Source organism: Leptodactylus fuscus, chromosome 8 (assembly GCF_031893055.1).
Source record: "Leptodactylus fuscus isolate aLepFus1 chromosome 8, aLepFus1.hap2, whole genome shotgun sequence".
Classification (NCBI taxonomy): domain Eukaryota; kingdom Metazoa; phylum Chordata; class Amphibia; order Anura; family Leptodactylidae; genus Leptodactylus; species Leptodactylus fuscus.
This window is the reverse complement of record NC_134272.1, coordinates 12,378,473-12,405,514: the sequence shown is the minus strand read 5'-3', so window position 1 is coordinate 12,405,514 and position 27,042 is coordinate 12,378,473. Positions and strand designations below refer to the sequence as shown.

The following is a 27,042-nucleotide window of genomic DNA, read 5'->3' as shown; positions in this document are numbered from 1 at the left end:
TAGTGACGAGGGGGTCAGCTGACGTATAAAAGGCAATCCTATTGGTTGATAATGATGCGTTGCAAGCTCTGATGGGATTTGTAGTTCGGATTGTGAGAAGGATCAGTAAGTGATAGAGGAGGCGGAACTGCGGCTGGACTACAACTCCCAGAATGCTGCTGCTGGAAGGGGAATTCCCGGAATGTGTCTGAGAGTGAGGGGAGGGGCTGCTGAGCTGCTAGTGGAAGCCGGAAAACATGGCTGCGGATTGGTGAGTTTGTGATGGAGGTGACGGGGTCCGGGTGCGGGGTAATGTGGGGGCCCGGGGATGAGGGAGACTATCCAGGGGGCTGTGGTGTAGAGGGAGGCGACAGGGGGCGCTGTTACCTAGGACTGTGTGTTATGTCTGAGGCTGAAACTGACAGGAGGACTGAGGGTGAAGAAAACACGAAGGACCGGAGGCTGCCAATGGCTGGAGGCTATAGGTGACAGGAGGACTGAGACTGGAGGCTATAGGTGACAGGAGGGCTGGGGGTGACTGGAGGCTATAGGTGACAGGAGGGCTGGGGGTGACTGGAGGCTATAGGTGACAGGAGGACCGAGGCTGGGGATGGCTGCAGGCTATAGGTGACAGGAGGACTGAGACTGGGGATGGCTGCAGGCTATAGGTGACAGGAGGACTGAGACTGGAGGCTATAGGTGACAGGAGGGCTGGGGGTGACTGGAGGCTATAGGTGACAGGAGGACTGAGACTGGAGGCTATAGGTGACAGGAGGGCTGGGGGTGACTGGAGGCTATAGGTGACAGGAGGGCTGGGGGTGGAGGCTATAGGTGACAGGAGGACTGAGGCTGGGGATGGCTGGAGGCTATAGATGACTGGAGGACCGAGGCTGGGGATGGCTGGAGGCTATAGGTGACAGGAGGACTGAGGCTGGGGATGGCTGGAGGCTATAGGTGACAGGAGGACTGAGGCTGGAGGCTATAGGTGACAGGAGGACTGAGGCTGGGGATGGCTGGAGGCTATAGATGACTGGAGGACCGAGGCTGGGGATGGCTGGAGGCTATAGGTGACAGGAGGACTGAGGCTGGGGATGGCTGGAGGCTATAGGTGACAGGAGGACTGAGGCTGGGGATGGCTGGAGGCTATAGGTGACTGGAGGGCTGGAGATGACTGGAGGCTATAGGTGACAGGAGGACTGAGGCTGGGGGTGACTGGAGGCTATAGGTGACAGGAGGACTGAGACTGGAGGCTATAGGTGACAGGAGGACTGAGGCTGGGGATGGCTGGAGGCTATAGGTGACAGGAGGACTGAGGCTGGGGATGGCTGGAGGCTATAAGTGACAGGAGGACTGAGGCTGGGGATGGCTGGAGGCTATAGGTGACAGGAGGACTGAGGCTGGGGATGGCTGGAGGCTATAGATGACTGGAGGCTATAGGTGACAGGAGGACTGAGGCTGCAAATGGCTGGAGGCTATAGGTGACAAGAGGACTGAGGCTGGGGATGACTGGAGGCTATAGATGACTGGAGGCTATAGGTGACAAGAGGACTGAGGCTGGGGATGACTGGAGGCTATAGATTGCTGGAGCTCTGAGGGTATAGATGGCAGAAAGACTGGGGGCTGGGAATGACGAGGAATTTTCTGTAAAATTACTTCAGTGCTGTGAAGTTTTTCTGGATTATTCAGGTTTATCACCAAATTATAGCAATTAGAAGTGATCAGATGAGACTGTACAGGGTGAGGACAGCGCCGGTATATACACTGGACTACTCGTTCTGCCTCATACAGATCAGTGGACATCTAATTATTATGTTTTCTTATCCGACCCTGACAACTGAATAGAGATAAGCGGCACTGCTGAGATGCCCCTTATGTCATTTGCAGAATCGGTCCCCTGATTACTGTACATTTAGTTTTCAGTTTCTATTTAAAGTGAGGTTCTTCAGCAGCTTCAGTGCGTGTTATATGATTCAATATCCCAGCAGAACCCCATAATACACTCCTCAGCTGCTGCAGAACCTCATAATACACTCCTCAGCTGCTGCAGAACCTCATAATACACACCTCAGCTGCTGCAGAACCTCATAAGACACGCCTCAGCTGCTGCAGAACCTCATAATACACACCTCAGCTGCTGCAGAACCTCATAATACACACCTCAGCTGCTGCAGAACCTCATAATACACACCTCAGCTGCTGCAGAACCTCATAATACACACCTCAGCTGCTGCAGAACCTCATAAGACACGCCTCAGCTGCTGCAGAACCTCATAATACACACCTCAGCTGCTGCAGAACCTCATAATACACACCTCAGCTGCTGCAGAACCTCATAATACACACCTCAGCTGCTGCAGAACCTCATAATACACACCTCAGCTGCTGCAGAACCTCATAATACACGCCTCAGCTGCTGCAGAACCTCATAATACATGCCTCAGCTGCTGCAGAACCTCATAATACACATATCAGCTGCTGCAGAACCCCATAATACACACCTCAGCTGCTGCAGAACCCCATGATACATACTTCAGCTGCTGCAGAACCTCATAATACAGACCTCAGCTGCTGCAGAACCTCATAATACACACCTCAGCTGCTGCAGAACCCCATGATACATACTTCAGCTGCTGCAGAACCTCATAATACAGACCTCAGCTGCTGCAGAACCTCATAATACACACCTCAGCTGCTGCAGAACCTCATAATACATGCCTCAGCTGCTGCAGAACCTCATAATACACACCTCAGCTGCTGCAGAACCTCATAATACACGCCTCAGCTGCTGCAGAACCTCATAATACACACCTCAGCTGCTGCAGAACCTCATAATACACGCCTCAGCTGCTGCAGAACCTCATAATACACGCCTCAGCTGCTGCAGAACCTCATAATACACGCCTCAGCTGCTGCAGAACCTCATAATACACACCTCAGCTGCTGCAGAACCTCATAATACACACCTCAGCTGCTGCAGAACCTCATAATACACACCTCAGCTGCTGCAGAACCCCATAATACACACCTCAGCTGCTGCAGAACCCCATAATACACACCTCAGCTGCTGCAGAACCCCATGATACACACCTCAGCTGCTGCAGAACCTCATAATACACACCTCAGCTGCTGCAGAACCCCATAATACACACCTCAGCTGCTGCAGAACCCCATGATACATACTTCAGCTGCTGCAGCACATCATTATACACACTTCAACTTCTGTACAACCCCATAATCCACACCTCTATAGATGTAAGCACCTGTGGGCTGACATAACTGCGCCTGCAGTTCAGGTCTTTCTGTGATTGTATATTTTGAGTCAGTTTTCTGCAGTGACTGTAGGTGGCGCTGCCGCTCATGGCAAACTCCTTGTTCGTGACTACGTGACTCCATGTGTACTGCGTCCTGTTTATTGTAGTTAATGGTTGATTTCTTCTAGTCTTGTCCTCTCTCTAACGTTCAGTACTGTATGTGGTGACAACCCCAATCTGTATATGTGCGGGGCCCCTGTGTGAGCCGGAGCGGGGCCCCTGTGTGAGCCGGAGCGGGGCCCCTGTGTGAGCCGGAGCGGGGCCCCTGTGTGAGCCGGAGCGGGGCTCTAGCAGCTCTGACCCATCCTTGTAATACTTTTATATCAATAGCCAACATGTAATTCTACTTTTCCCCTCTAGTGGCCACTAGAGAATAAGCGTTTGGCTATCTGGAACTTCCTCTAGAAATTACTGGGTGTTCCTAGCACCCATCCTAAACTTTCTAGATGTTTACTTAAGTCCAGGATTAGAAAAACATGGCTGCTTTCTTCCAAAAAACGGCGCCACCCCTGTCCACAGGCTGTGTGTGGTATTACTGCCATACCAAACACAACCCATATACAGCTATGGTGCTGTTTCTGAAAGATAGCAGCCATGTTTTTCTACTCATGGAAAATCCCTTTAAGTTCAGCCCCTTCTTTAATGTCATTTCTGGTTTTGTATCAATAAAGTTTATTGAAACCAGCAACTGTTGTGTACAAACTTTGCTTTTGTTTTCAATAAACTTAATGCAAAACTGGAGAATCCCTTGAAGAAGTTTGCCGGAGGGGCAGCTCTGGAGCACAAACTGCTGCTCTGACAAGTGCACCCAATGAGATAAATGAGCCCATGTCACATATTACTAATAAAGAGGTTGTGTCTGGTGTCCAGATCAGCCCCATGGTAGTGACTAGGACTGAGCTGCAATACCAAACACGACCAGTACTCAGAAGTGGTGCTGGTTTTGGAAGAAAGCAGCTTTGATTCTCTAATCCTGTATAACCCCTCTAAGGGTGTGTGTTATTGGGGTGTCTTGTGAGTTGTCACCCTGTACAGTGGGGGCGCTGCAGCTTCCCTCCCCGCTCTCCAGTACTTGGTGTGGCTCCTGCCAGGGATTTTCCGCTCTTAGTTAAGCTCGCCCACTGCTGAGCATGCCTTAGTGTTTACATCACTCCCTGCCGCACGCTCAGCGCTCGCACACACTGCTTGTGAAATCTTGTGCTGAGGATCACAAGGGACGTCCTGCTCTAGGACAAGGTATGGAGGCTGCAAGGAGACGTCCCTCCCAAATACCTGCTGAGAGGCCTAGTGGAGGGCAGGGATACCCCCCGCCAGGTGTAATAGTGTCATAGGGGGGCAAATATACTGCAGGGTAAGGGGGCCGAGTCCTGGCTGACCCTGAGGAGGAGACTGTACAAGGAAACACTGGTGGGGATACAAGTCAGCGGCGTCTTACTGAGCAAGAACATGGGTTCTATATGTCATAGATAATATACACGGAATATATATAATGTACATGTAATATAGTATATGGATAATGTACTTGTGATATATGGAGAATGTACATGGAATATACTGTGCAGGTAATATAGTGTATGGATAATAATAATGAGATGTTGTATATGAATAATGTGCATGTAATATACTGTATAATGTACGTGTGATGTATATGGATAATGTATGTGTAATATAGATAATATGTAACGTAGTGTGTAATGTTCATATGATACAGTGTATAGACTATGTGCATGTAATGTATGGATAATATATATGTAATATATAGATAGTAAATGGATATCTGTCTATCTCATATCCATCTATCTATCTATCATCTATCTATCTCATATCTATCTATCTATCTATCTATCTATCTATCTATCTATCTATCTATCTCATATCTATCTATCTATCTATCTATCTCATATCTATCTATCTATCTATCTCATATCTATCTATCTATCTCATATCTATCTATCTATCTATCTCATATCTATCTATCTCTCTATCTATCTCATATCTATCTATCTATCTATCTATCTATCTCATATCTATCTATCTATCTATCTATCTATCTATCTCATATCTATCTATCTATCTATCTCATATCTATCTATCTCTCTATCTATCTCATATCTATCTATCTATCTATCTATCTATCTATCTATCTATCTATCTCATATCTATCTATCTATCTATCTATCTATCTCATATCTATCTATCTCTCTATCTCATATCTATCTATCTATCTATCTATCTCATATCTATCTATCTCTCTATCTATCTCATATCTATCTATCTATCTATCTATCTCTCTATCTCATATCTATCTATCTATCTATCTATCTATCTATCTCATATCTATCTATCTATCTATCTATCTATCTATCTATCTCCTATATAATTATCTATCTATACATCCCATCTATGTTCTATTTCCTCTGTGGCTTCTCCTGTCATTAAAGATGACCTTTCATGGTTTGGGGCACAGGCAGTTCTATATCGGCTTTCCCGATCTGTGCCCCGGGTAAAGTGCTATCAGTCCCGGTACTGTAGCTCTTTACAGTCAGAACCATAGGTGCTGCTGTGGAGAAGGACATACCTGCCTGACTGTCAGGAACGCCCTTCTGACGGTAAAGAGCTACTGTACCGGGACCGATAGCGCTTTACCCGGGGCACAGATCGGGAAAGCCGATATAGAACTGCCTGTGCCCCAAACCATGAAAGGTCCTCTTTAAGATGAATAGAGCCATTCGAGCTGGAGTTTGATTTGCTGACCCGGGGTATATGTGGACTATTGGGTGTTGTGTTGCTGTTGGGTCAGCTTGCTGACAGAAAGCCGAGGACATTGTTGTTATGTTCAGCCACGGTCTGTGCCACATGTATCAGGTTAATGTATCACTCCATTGAGACTGAGTTGCAGTACTTGGCACAGCCTATAGACAGGTGTGGCGCTGCCAGGTGATATAGAAGCTGAGTACATTAGATAGACTGTTCTGCGGCCTGGCTCACATTGTCTCCTCTCACATACGGCCCTAGTTTTTGTATTCGGGTTTCTCTGCCCTCAGACCGGTCACTTACTCCCTATCACTAGTGCGCTGCTGTTTCCACACCGCTCTGCCATAGTTTACACAGCACAGATTCCTTCTCCACCAGATAATCCAAACTACTGACCACTCGGACCATGACCCGGGCTTATTGCTGTCAACAAATCACATCATTGAGGACACCTCTGCCAATGTGCTGTGCCCACCATACTGACTGGTATACTGGTCAGGTTAGCTTATGTTCACACCTGACCATTAACGTATAAAGGAGTCTGTCGGGTTCAGTCATAACATCTGTTAACGTATTGGAAAATTCTGCTGCACGCTGCGCTATGCTTCCCATCATATGTGTCTACCAAAGCTTACACTGCAGCCTTAAACTCCTAGAACCCTTCTGTGATATCGTCTTCACCGTTCTTGTATCCATTGAACTTGTGAGTTTTTGGATAGTTTCTTTGCAGGGTGTCAGAGTCCCCTCCAGAGCTGCTGTTCTGATGTCAGCCGCCTCCCACCCTCATAGATCTTCTGCTTGAGAATACTCCAAAGGTTCTCCATCGGGCTGAGGTCAGGGGAGGACGGTGGTCACATCATGAACTTCTTTCCTTTTATGGCCATAGCAGTCAATGTCTCGGAGATCTTCTTTACTGCGTGAGATGACTTTGCTATGGAAGACACGGGGCTTCTAGTCCTACCATGGAAGAAAGCGGTCAGTCAGAATCTCTATATATTTTGCACCTTCAGTGACCCTAAAGGAGCCCACCATGATTCTGTCCCAAAACATGACTCCGCCACCAATGTTTGAGCCTTGTTGGGACATGGTGGCCATCCACCAACCATCCACTACTCCATCCATCTGGACCATCGAGGATTGCACGACCCTCATCCATAAACATCCTATATGTCTGGGCGCATTGCAACCGTTTCTGCCTGTGAGCCCTGTTTTGGGCAGGTTTATGCACAACTACAAGCCTCTGGAGGATCCTACATCTTGAGGTTCACATACCTGTTTGCTGCTTTGTAATGGTATTTTAGCAGGCGCTCTCTTAAGCGGATGAATTTCCTCATCGTGGCTTTATCTGCACGAACCCATCTGTGCTCTGAACGAGCCACAAATCTCTTCACAGTACGATGATCGTGCTTAAGTTTTTGTGAAATATCTAATGTTTTCACATCTTGTCCAAGGCATTGCAGTATTTGATGCTTTTGTTCGGCAACAGAGAGATCCGTTTTCTTATCCATATTTTTGGAATCATGTGACCTGCTTAATAATGGGGATCGCCCTTCTTAAGTAGGTTTCCTTTAATTGGGCTCATCCATAGAAAAGATGAAAATTACATCTTTATGACACTTAGATCTGTTTTGCATGATAATTTGGAACGCTGTGTATAAGGAGGGTTTACTTTACCGCCACTACAAAACATTGTATGACCGCGCATCTGGGCCCGTTACACAGCAAGCACCTTATGGCGGCACACAGAGTGCCTATGGGTGTGTTCCCCGGGGCCGTCTGCTCAGACTCCATTCATACCACTTTGTGGACCCTATGACATCCATTAACTAAACATTGGGTTTACTATTCCTTTAAGAACCTTCACTAGGAATCCCCTGCAAGCCCCTCTGTGAGTTTTACGGTATGTGAGAAAGCCCCAAGTACTAATCATTGGGATATCCAAGCGTATGGTCCCGAGCCGTGTCGTGGAAACCGCCTTTGTTTGTTACTGCCGTCTCCACGTGAGATCTGTCCAAGAGAGTTTAATAAAAACAAGCTGTGGGAATGTATAGAGAGCGGATCTGTGTGCACCCCCGCTATACAGCCCCCCAGAGCCCCCCGCAGCACAGCCTTCCCTTCTGCTGAAAGTCACACGTAGATCAGAACCAACCCTGCGTATCCAGATATATTATGTGTGCCAGGGGAGCGAGCTCAGCCAAAATCCGTACTGACAGTAAATATCCTCGAGATGAATGGTAGAGACTCTCTGCAAAGTAGTGTTCTGCCTTATTATGGAGCCGAGATATTATACTCTGTATCCTGGAGGGAGCTTTTACTGTGCTCACTGTCGCCCCCTGCTGAGTAGTGCACTTGTATCAGCAAACAATGGGAGTGACAAAAGGGGAGAGACTACTGCTCTGAGGCGATTCCTGCTTTATGAAAGTGGGTGTCTCCTATGTACAAGAATATAACTACTATAATACTACTCATATGTACAAGAATATAACTACTATAATACTGCTCCTATGTACAAGAATATAACTACTATAATACTGCTCCTATGTACAAGAATATAACTACTATAATACTGCCCCCTATGTACAAGAATATAACTACTATAATACTGCTCCTATGTACAAGAATATAACTACTATAATACTGCTCCTATGTACAAGAATATAACTACTATAATACTACTCCTATGTACAAGAATATAACTACTATAATACTACCTCCTATGTACAAGAATATAACTATTATAATACTGCCCCTATGTACAAGAATATAACTACTATAATACTGCTCCTATGTACAAGAATATAACTACTATAATACTGCTCCTATGTACAAGAATATAACTACTATAATACTACTCCTATGTACAAGAGTATAACTACTATAATACTGCTCCTATGTACAAGAATATAACTACTATAATACTGCCCCTATGTACAAGAATATAACTACTATAATACTGCTCCTATGTACAAGAATATAACTACTATAATACTACTCCTATGTACAAGAGTATAACTACTATAATACTGCTCCTATGTACAAGAATATAACTACTATAATACTGCCCCTATGTACAAGAATATAACTACTATAATACTGCTCCTATGTACAAGAATATAACTACTATAATACTGCCCCTATGTACAAGAATATAACTACTATAATACTCCTATGTACAAGAATATAACTACTATAATACTGCTCCTATGTACAAGAATATAACTACTATAATACTACTCCTATGTACAAGAATATAACTACTATAATACTACCTCCTATGTACAAGAATATAACTACTATAATACTCCTATGTACAAGAATATAACTACTATAATACTGCTCCTATGTACAAGAATATAACTACTATAATACTACTCCTATGTACAAGAATATAACTATTATAATACTGCCCCTATGTACAAGAATATAACTACTATAATACTACTCCTATGTACAAGAGTATAACTACTATAATACTGCTCCTATGTACAAGAATATAACTACTATAATACTGCCCCTATGTACAAGAATATAACTACTATAATACTGCTCCTATGTACAAGAATATAACTACTATAATACTACCTCCTATGTACAAGAGTATAACTACTATAATACTACTCCTATGTACAAGAGTATAACTACTATAATACTGCTCCTATGTACAAGAATATAACTACTATAATACTGCCCCCTATGTACAAGAATATAACTACTATAATATTGCTCCTATGTACAAGAATATAACTACTATAATATTGCTCCTATGTACAAGAATATAACTACTATAATACTGCCCCCTATGTCTTGACTACACTGTATTCTGTGATTTTTGTAATCCCTGTTGTCTCCTCTTCTGTCCCCACAGAGGTCCTTCGTGCGGCCCAAAGATGTCGGCGTAGATTATGACCACGAGTAAGAATCTACGATTCAATCATTTTTCAGCTGGTGCCACGAACATCCCACCAGAAAACACCAACGGGGTACCGGCCTTTTCTCCCCACTATTACCTGCTCTTTCTTTATGACTGCCACCATATAACACTTACGGGACATGTGACATTTGCTCCGTTCCCTTTCCTTGTGTTCCCGACTCTTTCTAACTTTTTTCTTCCTCTCTTCTGTCACGTCTCATATCTTCCCTTCTGTAACCTTTTCCTTCCCATTATCATTGTCTCTCTTATTGAGTATTATGTTCTTTTATCCCTGTAGTATCATCTCTTATCCTCGTATCCTTCTCTTCTTTATCCTTCTGTTTTCCTTTAACCTTATGCTTTTCTTCCTTATTAACATATTCACCTTTTTCTTTCTCCTTCTCTCTCTTATATCCTTCTATCTGTCTTCCTCCTGTTATCGCTGTATTCTTACCTCCCTTACTCCATATATTATTTACCTTACTTGTGTTGCATCAACATATTCAGACATTTTACGTCCATATCCTCCTGTCTCATGTATATCCATGTCCTCCTGTCTCATGTATATCCATATCCTCCTGTCTCATGTATACCCATATCCTCCTGTCTCATGTATACCCATATCCTCCTGTCTCATATATATCCATGTCCTCCTGTCTCATATATATTCATGTCCTCCTGTCTCATGTATATCCATGTCCTCCTGTCTCATGTATATCCGTATCCTCCTGTCTCATGTATATCCATATCTTCCTGTCTCATATATATCCATGTCCTCCTGTTTCATGTATATCCATATCCTCCTGTCTCATATATATCCATATCTTCCTGTCTCGTATATATCCATGTCCTCCTGTCTCATGTATATCCATATCCTCCTGTCTCATGTATATCCATATCCTCCTGTCTCATGTATATCCATATCCTCCTGTCTTATGTATATCCATATCCTCCTGTCTCATGTATATCCATATCCTCCTGTCTCATGTATATCCATATCCCCCTCTCATATATCCATATCCTCCTGTCTCATGTATATGCATATCCTCCTGTCTCATGTATATGCATATCCTCCTGTCTCATGTATATCCATATCCCCCCTCTCATATATCCATATCCTCCTGTCTCATGTATATTCATATCCTCCTCTCTCATGTATATCCATATCCTCCTGTCTCATGTATATCCATATCCTCCTGTCTCATATATATCCATATCCTCCTGTCTCATGTATACCCATATCCTCCTGTCTCATGTATACCCATATCCTCCTGTCTCATATATATTCATGTCCTCCTGTCTCATGTATATCCATGTCCTCCTGTCTCATGTATATCCGTATCCTCCTGTCTCATGTATATCCGTATCCTCCTGTCTCATGTATATCCATATCTTCCTGTCTCATATATATCCATGTCCTCCTGTTTCATGTATATCCATATCCTCCTGTCTCATATATATCCATATCTTCCTGTCTCGTATATATCCATGTCCTCCTGTCTCATGTATATCCATATCCTCCTGTCTCATGTATATCCATATCCTCCTGTCTCATGTATATCCATATCCTCCTGTCTTATGTATATCCATATCCTCCTGTCTTTTATGTATATCCATATCCTCTTGTCTCATGTATATCCATATCCTCCTGTCTCATGTATATCCATATCCCCCTCTCATATATCCATATCCTCCTGTCTCATGTATATGCATATCCTCCTGTCTCATGTATATCCATATCCCCCTCTCATATATCCATATCCTCCTGTCTCATGTATATTCATATCATCCTCTCTCATGTATATCCATATCCTCCTGTCTTATGTATATCCATATCCTCCTGTCTCATGTATATCCATATTCTCCTGTCTCATGTATATCCATATCCCCCCTCTCATATATCCATATCCTCCTGTCTCATGTATATTCATATCCTCCTGTCTCATGAATATCCATATCCTCCTGTCTTATGTATATTCATATCCTCCTGTCTCATGTATATCCATATCCTCCTGTCTTATGTATATTCATATCCTCCTGTCTCATGTATATCCATATCCTCCTGTCTTATGTATATCCATATCCTCCTGTCTCATGTATATCCATATCCTCCTGTCTCATGTATATCCATATTCTCCTGTCTCATGTATATCCATATCCCCCCTCTCATTTATCCATATCCTCCTGTCTCATGTACATCCATATCCTCCTGTCTCATGTATATCCATATCCTCCTGTCTCATGTATATCCATATCCTCCTGTCTCATGTATATCCATATTCTCCTGTCTCATGTATATCCATATCCCCCCTCTCATATATCCATATCCTCCTGTCTCATGTATATGCATATCCTCATGTCTCATGTATATCCATATCCCCCCCCTCATATATCCATATCCTCCTGTCTCATGTATATCCATATCCTCCTGTCTCATGTATATCCATATCCTCCTGTCTCACGTATATGCATATCCTCCTGTCTCATGTATATGCATATCCTCATGTCTCATGTATATCCATATCCCCCCTCTCATATATCCATATCCTCCTGTCTCATGTATATCCATATCCTCATGTATATCCATATCCTCCTGTCTCATGTATATCCATCATTCCCCTCTCTCATATATATCCATATCCCCCCCTCATATATATCCATATCCCTGTATCCCCCTCTCCCTTATTCTTCCCCCTTTCTCTCCCTAATTTCCTGCACCCCCCTCCCCCATGACCTCTTCTCCTTATTTCTAATCCTGTCTCCATTTTCTTACTTTTCCTAGACCAGAATGGAAACCACCTTTGGCCCGGCCTTCACAGCGGTGACCACCATCACTAAAGGTAATGCTGTGGCCTCCCGCCCTGCTCCGCTTGTAGCTTATTGTAGTATGTTCTAGAATAGATGATGGTTCCCCCACCCCAATATTAAAGGGGCTCTGTCTGTTTTCTACAGCGGACGGTACAAACACGTTCAAGCAGCACCGCAGGACGCCCTCCTCATCCAGTACCTTAACCTTCTCCCCTCGCGATGAAGATGATGTCATGGTAAGCAGTAAGCTCGGAGGTCCAGTTGTGGCCAGTCCTCCATTACATGGGCCCTGGGCCGCTGAGGTGTTACGTTTCAATTCTGCAAGAAATCGCTTTTTGTGCCGCTTGTCAGGAAAGCATCGGAGCCTCTGTAGTACATGGCAGGATAGCTGCCGGGGACATAAAGAGGGGACTGTACAGTCAGCTGCCAGAGGGGGAAGGGGATATGTACAGATTTGGCAAGGGGGCTCAAGCTCTGCACTTCTGATGGCCAATACCTCCCAGAATGCAGTGCTGGAGTGTGAACCAGTATAGTGGCCATGACCATCTAAAACTGAGCCATACAGAGACCTGTGCAAGACACCATCAATATATAAACAGTACAACAGCTACCTGACCACAAAGGGGTTAAACCTTGCTGGCACCAGCCCAGTGGGACTATCATTCCCAATATATATTCCCCTTTTGCCTCCCCCCTCTGCTCTCTATATATCCCCCTCCTTCCCCGGCCTCCTCACATCTCCAGCAGGAAGCAGCCAAGCTGACTGAATTGAATTGGAGGAAGTGTCTGCATATACACTCTGGGCAGCGCTGCCAGGACCCGGAGCGGAGCGGCCGCTGCTATATAGGGTCCTCGGAGCCTCGCAGCTGCTGGTGGTCTTAGAGGCAATGCGGGTGACTGGGGCTGACACCCTGAGATCAGCTGAGATACTACAGGGATCCTCCACCTAATCCTTATAAGATGTGAGCCGCCTAGAGCCGGCGGAGGAGGGCCTGAGGGTCATGGGCGGATGACGGAGCTGGGCAGGACTGATGGACATTGAACTGGATCATTTTGCGTTGCTCATGGTTGCGTCCACTTGGGTTTCTTGTCTTTGCAGCCTCCGATTAGCACCTCCCGGCGCTCGGACTCCGCCATATCTGTCCGCTCCCTGCACTCCGAGTCCAACATGCCCTTGCGCTCCACCTTCTCACTCCATGAAGAAGAGGAAGAACCGGTAAGCGGAAAATCTTAAGAGCTGTAAGTAGTCGGGTAAAACCCCTTTGGCAACCAGAAAAGGGTCCGCTAAGCGAGAGGCCTTGGCAATACTATTCCCATAAAATGAGAATTTTTAGGAATCTTCTTTTTTTTTTTTTTTGCTTTGTGGTGTTCCTCTGTTATTCCTCCTGTCTAAATTAACCCAGGAGTGTTACCATTGGGTCTGACACTGCCCGTACTGATTGGATTATCTAGGGACAGACGGCAAATGCCAGTTATCACTTTTTTTATTACACATTTTCAGGAGTAACAACAGAGGGACAAAAAACATGTCCTTGACTATTATGGGGAACACAAGTATTTCTGAACAGAGACACGTCCTTGGCACAGTTCTGGTTGGTTTCTGATTATTAGACCAGACTGTTGTAACCCCTGCTGACCACTGCAGAGAGGGGGCAGTATTACACTACTTTACCAGTTGGAATTTTTTTGGAGGTTAGGGGAGGAAAAAATGGCCGCCATCTGCTAATCTCAAGTAGATGTAATGATATAATAGTCATATGACTAGTTGTGTATATGACAGCAGGAAGTCCTACGATACCAGAGTATATCAGGGCCGGCGTACAGCACCATTCACACCTGTCCTCTGTGCCCATGCAGGACCCTCTGGTGTTTGCGGAGCAGCCCTCGGTGAAGCTTTGCTGTCAGCTGTGTTGCAGTGTTTTTAAAGACCCTGTTATTACCACGTGTGGGGTAAGTGACCGACTTAAAGGGATTGTCCACTTATGTACTTCAAGCCTGTTTTATTGTCTAATGGGAGGTTTTGCAACTTTTACTAGATATCGGGTGGGGGGGGTTTGAGATCAAAGCGTTCCCCTAACACTAGTGTGACCGCAGCCTTAGTCCTTAGGAGGTTTGGTACAATGTATCAGTGTAAATAACAGACATCAGAATCGGGACAGTAGAGAGACTTGTACAGAGAATTGCCTAGACCAGGGATTGACAGCCTTTGACACTCCAGCCATTGAGAAACTACAACTCCCAGCATGCCTACGTTCGCTGCTTCGTCTTGACACTCCCATAGAAGTGAATGGTGCATGCTGGGAATTGTAGTTTCACAACAGTTGGACTAGTGAAGATTGCTGACCCCTGCCCTAGACCAGTGTTTCCCATCCTATGTATCTCCAGCTGTTGCAGCACTACAACTCCCAGCATGCACTGCTAGCTGGCGGCAGGGGTTGTATTTTTGCAATATATTTGCAGTTCTGTGAACAAGTCTACCAGCCTTGCGGCAGTCTCAGCCTGCTCTCGTATCCCTGGACGATGCCTGTGTTGACAGACCCGGCTTTTGGCATTGTGTGCGCAGCGGACGGCCGTGTGTGGTTTGGCAGTCGGCAGCGCGTCTTGGCTGCGGCCGGCTCGCTGCACCTGTAGCTACACTGAACTTTCACATCTGTTCTCAGAGCTTGCTGGGAAAATGGTGAAAGGGACTTCTCATATCCAGTGACCCCTGTCCTATGTGAGGAAATAATCCGCGTCCAGGTAGAGGGCGCCAAACTCGCTGCCTCATCAGTAATGATCAGGGGTCAGTCACCTTCAGCGCTCCAGCTGTTGTGTAACTACAAGTCTCAGCATGAACACTGACTGGCTCTGCTGCCCTTGGAACTCCCATAGGAGAGGACAGAGCATGCTGGGAGTTGTAGTTTGGCAACAGCTGGAGCGCAGACAGTTGCTGACCAATGCAAGTAAACCACAATCCCCATCATCCCTCCATACTACAGACCTGTGTGATAACAGAGAGTGATAGAACATTAGTAACAGGCTATGACACCCACTGTATGATCAAAGATCGCCCTGAGCCTTCACAATGTCAGTGAATGGAGTCTCGTTGCAATCCCAAGGGTTTTCCCCAAAAAAAAATCCATCTGTGCTTAAAATTTTAGTGCCTTGACGTTGCTCCACCTAGTCGCTTTGCAGGCCTAGCCTTATTGGAGATGGGATTGGCTGAAGGTTAGTGTCCCTTTAATGGCTCGGTTTTGCAACTCCTCTCTTAAAGGTCAGCTGTTAGCCCTCCCCCCGCTGGCCGAGCCATGGAAAGTCCTGTGGCAGGAAGCGCTCAGTTTCTTGCCCAGGATTGCTTCACAGCCGGCACCCAGCACAGGAAGGGGGCAGGGAGCTGCATTATCTCAGGGGGTCCTATAGAAGTCTCTCTGGCCAGAACACACAGTGAAAGTCTAAGAGTCACGTATCCGGCGTAGTCCGCGCCAAGACGGACCTTCCTCAGAATCCAGAAGTGAGAACTGTAAAGAGGAAGCGAAAGCGGGGAAGTGATTGAGAAATGGCAGAGATTCTGAGAAAGCCAGTGGACTCGTGACAAGTATGCGGCGTATACCGTATACCGAGACTGTGTGTATATATGAAGTAGTGCAGCTTTAACCCCTTCAGGACCACAAAGTTTTTCAATTTTTCATCTCAGCAGTTCTGGAACCCAATGATTTTTCTTCTTTCTATCCCGTATTATTTTGGGGGTCTTGGTTTTTGTGTGGGATGAGGGGTAGTTTTTACATGCACTGTTTGGGGGTTTGGTTTTTTTATTCTTAATCGAAATAGATTTAATTAAAGGGGTTGGCGGCTTTAAAAGAGATTTCCAGGACTTGCATATTGATGTCCAATGCAATCCATCCAATGTGGGGGGGGGAGGCGGTACACACACACACACACACACACACACACACACACACACACACACACACACACACACACACACACACACACCTCACCGATCAGCTGCTTGTTGGGAGTGGAGTTGGGTGAGTGTCACATTCTTGACACCAATGTCATTCGTCATGTGGCCTGTCCTATTTAAATGAATGGGACTGAGCTGCAATACCAAACACGACCACTATACAATGTATGGCGCTGTGCTTTGTATTCGGTGAGAAGGTTGCAGTGCTCGCCCAAATGCTGCGGTCTCAGACCCCAACAGATCAGATATGGATGGTCTATCCTTAGTTTAAATCCAGGAAACCCCCTTTAAGTCTGTTGTCACCAATATGCAGGAAAAGGCACAATATGCAATTACATTCTCAGATCTCTCACTGTAGTACCCACTGCCCTCTTTGTCAGGACAAGCAGTATTCTCCATCCACACAGAGCTCTTGCCTTAAAGTGGCCGCCAATTTAGGGTCATGTGACTGGACTGACCACCCCCAAGCTTCTCTGAGAAACATGCACAGTGTAAGGGGGATAGTGACTGGATCACAGAGCCAACCCCCCCTCCCCAGCATCCATATCAAGATGGAGGAGCTAGGACTGCTAGGACTGACAAGCGGCCATTACCTACCGATATAAGAGCTGCTGCTTACCAAGGACAGCGCCGTACGTTGTTTAGTAGCCGGGCATGGGATTTATTTTAACGGGACCGACCAGCAGCATGGACACGTTACTTATGACATGATGTCATTGTCCTGTGAAGATGAATTGGCGCTCCAGATAACTCCTTTTGGAGAGAACAGGCAAAAGTATATTGCACGTGTACAGGCGAATGCGCTCTCTAATACATCTGTTACGATATTGACCACCTTGGGGGATATAAATCCGGTCCCAGTCTGTCTTCCTAGCCCTGCCTGAACCATTATACTACAGGGAATGACAATCACAGCCTGTGCCGTCCTCTCCTGTTCTGTGCGCTTCTCCATGAAGCCACTCGGTGGCGCTGTGATTGGCTTGATGCTAAAATAAATAGGTTAATCTTTTATTACCTCCTCCTCAATACGGATTATGTAACAACAATGGATTGGAGGATGATGTGATAGCCATGTAAAGCCCCTGCGGCTGGCTGCGGAGTACAGTATAGATGTATATGTGCTAGGAGACGGCCATGGATGTATAGATGGCTGCTGACTCTTGTCCTCTCTGCTCCACAGCATACGTTCTGCCGGAGGTGCGCCCTAACATCTGGTAAGTAGCGGCTTCTCCTCCATCACTAGATTCTCTCTCGGTCATTGCGCCTGTAGGATATTTAGCATTTGCCATAGCTGTTTCCTATTTCTCTTGGGCCTGTAGGAATAAGATATTACTGTGAGGTTAGTGCACGTGGCTGTCCGGCCTCAGTCCTCCCTTCTCTCCTCTATAGGTATACAGGGTGTCATGGCGGTTTCCCGTAGCTTGTACGTGTCTGACGCTCCAATATGGCTGCCCTCTTCATCTTGTGCTCATTTCTCTCCTCCTACCAGAAAAGTGCCCAGTGGATAATGCCAAATTAACGGTGGTGGTGAATAACATCGCCGTCGCCGAACAGATAGGAGAACTTTTTATTCATTGTAAATACGGCTGTCGCCCCTGCGCCAACGGGAAGCCAACGACCTACGAAGTGGACCCTCATGGCTGCCCCTTCACCATTAAACTAAGTGCCAGAAAGTAAGTATTCTGATACGTGATTGGATTAGAGATGAGCGAACGCTATTCGGAACAGCTGTTTCGAATAGCACGCTCCCATAGAAATGAATGGAAGCGGCCGGCATGCTGACTTTGCCGGTGGCCGGCCGCTTAACCCCTCGCGTGCCGGCTACGTCCATTCATTTCTATGGGAACGTGATATTCGAAACGGCTGTTTTGAATAGTGTTCGCTCATCTCTAGTCCTCTGCTGTTACCCCCGAATTCAGAAATAACCCAGAGCTTGTCCTGTTTACATAAGAGGGAGCTGAATTGCAGTAACCTGGCCTGGCCACAAGACCCCGGATGGAGCTGTCCTGGGCTTTATCTTTGGCTTCTGATCTGATTTCTTTCTATGATGTCATTGCAGGGACCATGAAGGCAGCTGTGACTATCGGCCGGTGCGTTGTCCCAATAATCCGAGCTGCCCCCCGCTGCTGAAGATGAACCTGGAAGCCCATCTGAAGGAGTGCGAGCATATAAAGTGTCCTCATTCAAAGTATGGGTACGTTATATATAGGGGACTATAGGTGACCCAGTCTATAGGAGGATCAGTGTACAAGTAATGCATGCCCTGACTGTGGTAGTAGTATTACTATATAATAGTAGTAGATAATAAAGTAACTAATTTATAATCTATAATAAAGTTGTTTTTTCTGGCCCTAGATGTGTTTTTCACACTGATGACCTATCAGGATATATCACCCGTATGTGATCTGTGGGGAATCTGACACCCTGCAGCTGCTGCAATGGATGGGGGGGTGCACAGGCTTTCCTGTTAACATAAGTAATAGTATCAGTACTGCAGCTCCATCCTTTGTATAGTGGTGACTCTGCGGTACTGCAGCGCCATCCATTGTATGGTGGTAGTTCTGCGGTACTGCAGCGCCATCTATTGTATAGTGGTAGTTCTGCGGTACTGCAGCGCCATCCATTGTATTGTGGTAGTTCTGCGGTACTGCAGCGCCATCTATTGTATAGTGGTAGTTCTGCGGTACTGCAGCGCCATCCATTGTATTGTGGTAGCTCTGCAGTACTGCAGCGCCATCCATTGTAGAGTGGTAGTTCTGCGTTATTGCAGCGCCATCCATTGTATAGTGGTAGCTCTGCAGCTCCGTTCTTTGTATAGTGGTGGTTCTGTGGTACTGCAGCGCCATCCATTGTATAGTGGTAGCTCTGCAGCTCCGTTCTTTGTATAGTGGTAGTTCTGCGGTATTGCAGCTCCATCCATTGTATAGTGGTAGCTCTGCAGCTCCGTCCTTTGTATAGTGGTGGTTCTGCGGTACTGCAGCCCATCTCATTACTTAAATAGTAGCAGACCCCTCGCACTCTCCATCCACTGTAGAAGCTTCTGGCATCTGGAGGCTTTCAGAACAGCTGATCTGTGGGGGTGCGGGTGTCAGATACATCCAATAGCTCATCAGTGTCTAAAACACAATTGGGGTTAGAAAAAAGTAATAAAGTATATGGTGTGTAGTATCGGAGCGATATGATGGCGGTGACCACTTTCTTTCTCCCATGTAACATCCAGGTGCACGTTCATCGGGAACCAGGACACCTACGAGACTCATCTGGAGACCTGCAAGTTCGAGGGGCTCAAGGAATTTCTCCAACAGACGGACGACCGGTTCCATGAAATGCAGGTGGCCATGACACAGAAGGACCAGGAGATCGCCTTCCTCCGATCCATGCTGGGAAAACTTTCAGAGAAGATCGACCAGCTGGAGAAGAACCTGGAGCTGAAGTTTGGTAAGACCTTGTTCATGTTCTACCCTGGCTGGAGGATGCTGGGAGTTGTAGTTTCCCACTCGCTAGAATAGAAGTACTGAGAGATGAATCCTGTAATACAACCTGTCATTTATGGGGATGATCCTCGGGATCCGGTGTCTCGTTTCCTCTGTTATCAGCCATTTGCAGATAATTAGAGGCTGACTGTGGTGTCGTTCCTGATCTCATCCTCTTATCTCTCCTATAGACGTCTTGGACGAGAACCAGAGTAAGCTGAGCGAAGACTTGATGGAGTTCCGAAGAGACGCGTCCATGCTGAATGTAAGCTGAACATACACTAGAAAGTAAGTGCCCCCCCCCCCCTGCCGTCCTGCCGGTCTCCTCTGACATTGTCCCCTCTGCGTTACAGGACGAGCTCTCCCACATCAACGCTCGGCTGAACATGGGAATACTTGGCTGTAAGTAATAATAGAAGACGTGACCCCAGACGGGTACTGACCCCTCGCTGCCACCTCACCCATCACTGTCTGTTCTTCTCCGCAGCCTATGACCCCCAGCAGATATTTAAGTGTAAGGGTACATTCGTGGGGCACCAGGGCCCCGTGTGGTGTCTGTGCGTCTACTCCATAGGAGATCTGCTGTTTAGCGGCTCCTCTGACAAAACCATAAAGGTAATAGCTGTGTCCATGCTGACCCTGTGCGGTCCCGATCCGTATGTCCCCGGACTTACCCCTCACTGCTCCTTCTAGGTCTGGGACACCTGCACAACCTACAAGTGCCAAAAGACGCTGGAGGGACATGACGGCATCGTGCTGGCTCTGTGTATCCAAGGGTGAGCGGAAGAAGGGTTAAATCTTTTTTTGTCTTTCCAATCTGCAGATTGACATTGAGTCACGTCTTAGTGTGGACTCCTCATTGGGGTCATTTTAATACATAATGGGACCCTACTATGGGTTTCTGTGTGTATTTTTAAGGGGTTTCCCAGGCTGTATGAATTGATGACCTATTCTTAAGAAGGGCTGGTAGCCGCTCTCAATAGCGCCGCTTCATAAGTGACATCATCTTCATTGGTCACGTGACTTGTTTGCAGCTCAGATCCATTTAAGCGAATAGGCCGAACTGCGATACCAAGCACACTATAAAAGGAGCGGCGCTGCGCTTGGTTTTCTCTGAAGAGTCCACAGCGTTCACCTGAACCTGGATATGTCATCAGTTGATAATCCTCCATTACTCTTAGCAATCCTATTAGACTGCATGCTATGTGCCATGATTGATCGGATGTGTCCCGCGCTGTATACCGCACTGATATTCCGCCAGCCTGTTATTACACCATATCCGTCTCATCCATCTGTATTGATCCTACTTTCTCTCCTTCCTTCCCTCCGATCCTACAGAAGTAAGCTGTACAGCGGCTCCGCGGACTGCACCATCATAGTGAGTATGGTCGCCTGCTGGTTCCTCAGATGCAGCGACATGTACTAGACATGGAGGACACAGCGCGCCCTTCTGCTCCCATTATAGTGAGTGTCTCTGGTTTCAGGTTTGGGACATCCCAACGCTCATGAAAGTGAACACCATCCGAGCACATGACAACCCGGTGTGCACCCTCGTGTCCTCACACAACATGCTCTTCAGCGGCTCCCTGAAAGCCATCAAGGTTGGTGTCCATCTTAGTGCGTTTACTATAAATCTAGTGACCAGACGTAACGGCCATGTTCCTTGTCGGCGCAGGTTTGGGACATAATGGGTACGGATCTAAAGCTGAAGAAGGAGTTGACCGGCCTTAACCACTGGGTCCGTGCACTCGTGGCCTCCCAGAACTACTTGTACAGTGGATCCTACCAGACCATAAAGGTGAGAGGTTACTACATAGTGATGGTGTTATACATGGTGCAGGGCTGCCAAGAGACTCCCTATGTCCTGCTCTGCCAGCCAAGGCCTTGCAATAAACTTAAAGCAGTTTCTGAGCCATTTTGTTGGGTGTCTGAGCCAGTCTGAGACTGGAGACCATGGGATAGGTCATCCATAGTTTTAGTCTGATCCCTTTAACACGTTGTATCAGTTTCTTCCCAAGAGCAGGAAATGTAAGGAGGACGTAAATGATCCCCAAATGTGTGTCGTCCTTGTCAGATATGGGACATCAGAACCCTGGAGTGCGTCCATGTCCTGCAGACGTCTGGAGGAAGCGTTTACTCCATCGCCGTCACCAACCACCACATAGTGTGCGGAACGTATGAGAATCTCATCCACGTGAGTAGGGGTCTCCATTTACTCACTTAAAGGTAATGTAGGAGAGTGATGTCTAGTCAGATTGAGGCACAGGTTGGAGATTGCTCTTCTATTCCACCATCTTTATGCTCGCACTACATGACCATGTATCCTAGGGTTATTACTGCCCCTCCCCCCATAGCTTCCATGTTTCTCTTCCTTTATCACCGGTTCTTGCTCTTGTCTCCTCCAGGTCTGGGACATCGAATCCAAGGAACAAGTCCGTACATTAACCGGTCACGTTGGGACAGTGTATGCTTTAGCCGTCATCTCCACGCCCGACCAAACCAAGGTTTTCAGTGCCTCATACGACAGGTCCTTACGGGTACGTCGCTTCGTGTTTCTTCTCATCTTCTTCTCTGGTAGATCAATGGCTGCCATAGAAAATAGAATCAGAAGAGAACAATACACCCCCTGGGGATGAGAGAGAATCTGACAACACCCAGACCCCTGACCAGTCAGATATTTAGGGGCCGTCTAGGTGTTGTGCCTTTTAAGGGGATAATACTGAATCCAGTGCTTGAGCTGTAGGATCCCCGGCTGTCTCCTGTACATGACTCTGGATCTTCTCGTTCCTTCAGGTCTGGAGTATGGATAACATGATTTGCACACAGACGTTGCTGAGACATCAGGGCAGTGTCACCGCATTGGCCGTATCCCGAGGACGCTTATTTTCAGGCGCCGTGGACAGTACAGTAAAGGTAAGTCGTGGCTGTTAATTGGTGAACTGGTATATTAAGGCCACTAGATGGCGCCATTACACATCAGAGAGCCTGAGCCATATCTGACTATTGTATGGGCTGATGCATCGGCCATAACCTGCACCGATCAATGATAACATGGACTGGTGCTTATTCTGCAGGATATGTGATCTGTGGAGGTCTGACATGTAGACCCTGTGCAGATCGGCTGTTCTGGCAGCCTCCAGGCACCAGAAGTTGCTGCAGTGGACGGAGGGCACATGTGGTAGAATAAGAGCCGCCTGCGTGTCCTCCCCACTCACTACACCAACCCTGGCACCTAGAGGCAGCTGGAACGGATCATTTGTGTGGGGTCACAATCCCTTGGCCCCCAACCCACGCAGCCCGGCGCCCCCTACTGTGCAGGAAAACAGCAGCATGGCCTCATCCCAGTGCATGGTGGGGGCTGGGCGTAGCAAAGTCAGACCCCACTATATCCTGCGTATAGTCAGTGACTACTTCTAAGGACAATCACCCCCCCCCTTTCCATGCCTTTGGTCACACTGATCGCTCATTCTTCCCGTTTTCCTAGGTCTGGACCTGCTAATGGAGACCAAACACCAGCTTTGTAGCCTCTGCCTGGCCCGCCGCCAAGTCTTCTCTGCCAGCCTTCCATATATTGCCACGGACATCTCACTTTTGATATCGGGACTTTTTTGGGCGATGCTGAAGGCTCTTGGACGTTTCTTTCCGGCTGGATTATTCTCTCTCCCAGTTCAGAATTTGGGCACCGCAGCGATCCTGGAACTCAAATTCCCCCTAGCTGTGCCCGCCATGGCGTCTGAACTGGGCAGGACATTATAGTATAAGAGACAATGGATGGAAAGTCGCTATCGACAAGGATTAAACATATTGTCTTTCTTCTTTGTGGGTTGCTCCAAAGGAGCAATGTCCGGTTTCTATAGTGGCTGCAGTCGCTCTATTTCTTCAGCTTGGCACACTCCACCCCTGGCCCGCCCGGGCATCGGGCACAATGTGATGATATAATGTGATAAAGAGCTGCGGGCGCCACACATGATCGCTGCACGACCGCTGGCGACAGGACACGGCCTTATAGATCTATTCGTGTACATCCTACGAAACGTCCCCTCCAGACTAGCTGAGGTGAGACCACTAGAGGGTGCCATTGTCACTTCAACAGCTTATGGCACTTCCCTCCACCAGGGGGCACTGCTTGCATCTTACTTCATCTCCTGACTTATGTGTAGTGCATATACTGTCATGGATGCCGAGCTGTATATGCATTGTACCTAGTAATGGGGGAAATATGGACGCAAGCATCTGATCCCTGCTGAGGAGAGGGCTGTCAGGATGAGCTGTATAACATGAAGAGGACGGGGGACCTGTATGGGGGGGGGGGGGGGGGGTCCTAATTCTTCCATTTTAGAGGATAGGGGGAGTTTTCCCACAAAGGACATAAGATAAGGGAAAAGTATCTAACTAATGGCGATCAGTCCGCGGGGACCAGGAGACCGGGGAGACGTAGAAGAGAATGGCGCAGTGGTCACTACACTGAGTGTCCCAGTAGTCAGACCCCCCCCTGATCAGACACTTATCCCCTGTCCACAGAAAACCACTTTAAAGACCCCCATTAATAAATGTAGTCGTGTGGAGGAGCGGTCACCTCACAGTATACGCTGTACGCTCCTGGGAGAGGGTCTTCTGTCACCAGAACCCAGCACATCGTCCCAGCCCCCCAGATAGATACTTTGGGGTCACCTGAATACAATAGTGTCTTCCCCTTGTGAATCGAGGCCTCGGGAACGGAGGCCGCGATTCACAAGGGGAAGACACTATTATATTCAGGTGACCCCAACCGATCTATCTGCACAGCTGGGGGGTTATGTTCAGATCTGGTGACACTCCCTTTAAGGAGCCGTTCCTTTTGTCTGCCGACTATAATTGTAACCGGCACCTGCTAAATAATAACCCTCGTCCTCCAGTTTCCTGGGGTCTGGGCCGGGAGAGCTTCACTTAAGGAAGTGACTATGCTATGACCCCCAGGTGTTAATTCTGCCCCTCCCCCAGGGCCCCCCATATCATGTGACCTGAGACCGATCCTCGCTCACAGTGGGACGCAGCAGCTTCATGATAACCTGGAGCTACAGGCTTGTATATAATTGGAGGTGTCCAGTGTTGGTACATCTAGCAGGCGGCATGCTGGGCCTTGTAGTACTTTCAGTTTGGTGGTCTGTACCATTTTAAGGGCTGGGGGGGTTTTCAGACTCTCTTTTCTTTTAGTCTCGGATATTTCTACGGTTTTGTATCCGATGTATTAGTGCACACAGTGTACTCTGTATAGGTCGTGGTGAGTATATACTGTGCACCCGTCACTGTATATACTGTAGATTTTTATCATTATTTTAATTGACGCCGGTCGAGGTTGGTGCTTACATCATCTCCATCACCTTCATTGCTTCGCACTTGTCTGGAGCTCCTGGGTATATCCGGCTAGGAAAGCTCTCAGGGGCGTTTACCCCCCAAAGGTCGAAAAATCACCAGCGGAAGAAAGTCACTGAATTGTCTGCAGCCTGGAAAAGCTGGGTGACCTACAGCAGGGCAGCAATCTAGAGGGTTCTCACCCAGCTTTCTCAGAAATGGGCAACGTCCAGAGCGGAGATCTATTAGGCCCTGAACTTTCGCTTTCTGCACAATTCTGTATTTTTGTACAAAAATTTGTGACTTTTTTTTCAATTTTGGCCACCCTCATGGGGGAGGGGGTGACGGCCATGGAATTGGGGGGGGTCTAGGATTATTGAGACTAGTGTGATACCAGTGCAGTGCTTGGCAGGGGTCTTCAGTGATCTCCTCAGGACTTCTCGCCTCTGGTGATTTTTTATTTCGGGGGGTAAGTGCCCGCTCCTCTACACTACTTATCACACTCCACGTATACTGAAGCCGCCTCCATTACCTGCGGGGGGTCCAGAGTGCACTCGTGGTGCCAGCAGCGACCCTCCAGGTACGCCTCGCCAGCGCCGTCGCTGCTCCACTCCGTTCACACGTCACTTTCCACAAGCGAACTGTTTTGAGCCTCTTTTATACGGTTTTTAAATATTGTATTATAGGATCAGCGATTCATTTCCAATAAAACTGAAATGAAGGCGGCGTCAGCGTCCTGTGTGTGTGGTATCGGCATCGCCGTTCTCTATTATACGGGCAACATGGTGGTTAGTTCTGTGACTGAGGGTTAAAGGGGTTGTACCATTAAGGAAAACTTATTCACAGCATGGGGGGGATGAGCATGCCAGAGAGCTCTCTCCAGCAACGCCTCCATCTTCAGCTGCAACCCCGCCTCTTCTGTCTTCCATGTCGGTCCAACCTCCGACGCCTGCGCAGTACACTCCTGTATTGAACTACAAGAGCAAGAGCAGCCTCGCAAAAAGTAGTCCAATACAGGAGCGTACTGTGCAGGCGTCGGAGGTTGGACCGACATGGAAGACAGAAGAGGCGGCGTTGCAGCTGAAGATGGAGGCGTCGCTGGAGAGAGCGCTCTGGCAGCAGTGGGAACACTGCCATTGCCGTTTGAGGGCTGGGGCCCGCCCCCATTGCTGCGGAGAACTCATTTGCATATGGTAAATTTGCTCATCCGGCATTTCTAAGGAACGGCGCCACGGAGACCACGTCTAAAGGTAAGAGACAAGTGGCCTTTCCAAAGGCTATTCCAATGTTTAAAGCAGAAAAAAAGCAATTCAGTGGTAGAATCCCTTTAAGGGGTGGGGCTTAGCTAGGGGTTGGGCTTAATTATATCCTCCTTATGCAAACAGTAAAGGGGAGAGGCACCTGCTGCAGCTGTTTTTCTTCTAGCCAGACTTGGATCAGTGAGAAGACATTTCTTTTTGTGTCTTATTCTGAAATGCAGTAGATAAAATAAGGAGACAACGTATTTTCGATGTTCCTCTTTTAATATGCAGA

General features: G+C 47.0%; 1 protein-coding gene across 4 annotated transcripts; it reads left to right on the top strand.

Moving 5' to 3' along the window:
- The first annotated feature begins 56 nt into the window (after nt 1–56).
- Nucleotides 57–26,235, top strand: TRAF7 (TNF receptor associated factor 7). Of its 4 annotated transcripts, none has more exons than XM_075284981.1 (21): nt 57–250; nt 9,910–10,024; nt 12,737–12,794; nt 12,907–12,998; nt 13,862–13,978; nt 14,620–14,712; nt 17,886–17,919; nt 18,195–18,378; nt 18,765–18,893; nt 19,926–20,143; nt 20,370–20,443; nt 20,532–20,580; nt 20,666–20,793; nt 20,872–20,954; nt 21,517–21,556; nt 21,663–21,779; nt 21,854–21,976; nt 22,253–22,372; nt 22,584–22,715; nt 22,972–23,091; nt 23,663–26,235. In XM_075284981.1, the coding sequence occupies exons 2-21, from the start codon at nt 9,947–9,949 to the stop codon at nt 23,675–23,677; spliced, it is 2,004 nt and encodes a 667-aa protein (XP_075141082.1). In that variant the 5' UTR covers nt 57–250; nt 9,910–9,946; the 3' UTR covers nt 23,678–26,235. The 4 variants fall into 4 exon arrangements, with proteins under 4 accessions (XP_075141082.1, XP_075141078.1, XP_075141079.1 ...); XM_075284977.1 differs by having other exon boundaries at nt 18,765–18,899; XM_075284978.1 differs by lacking the exon at nt 57–250 and adding an exon at nt 4,449–4,526 and having other exon boundaries at nt 18,765–18,899.
- Nucleotides 26,236–27,042: the final 807 nt, after the last annotated feature.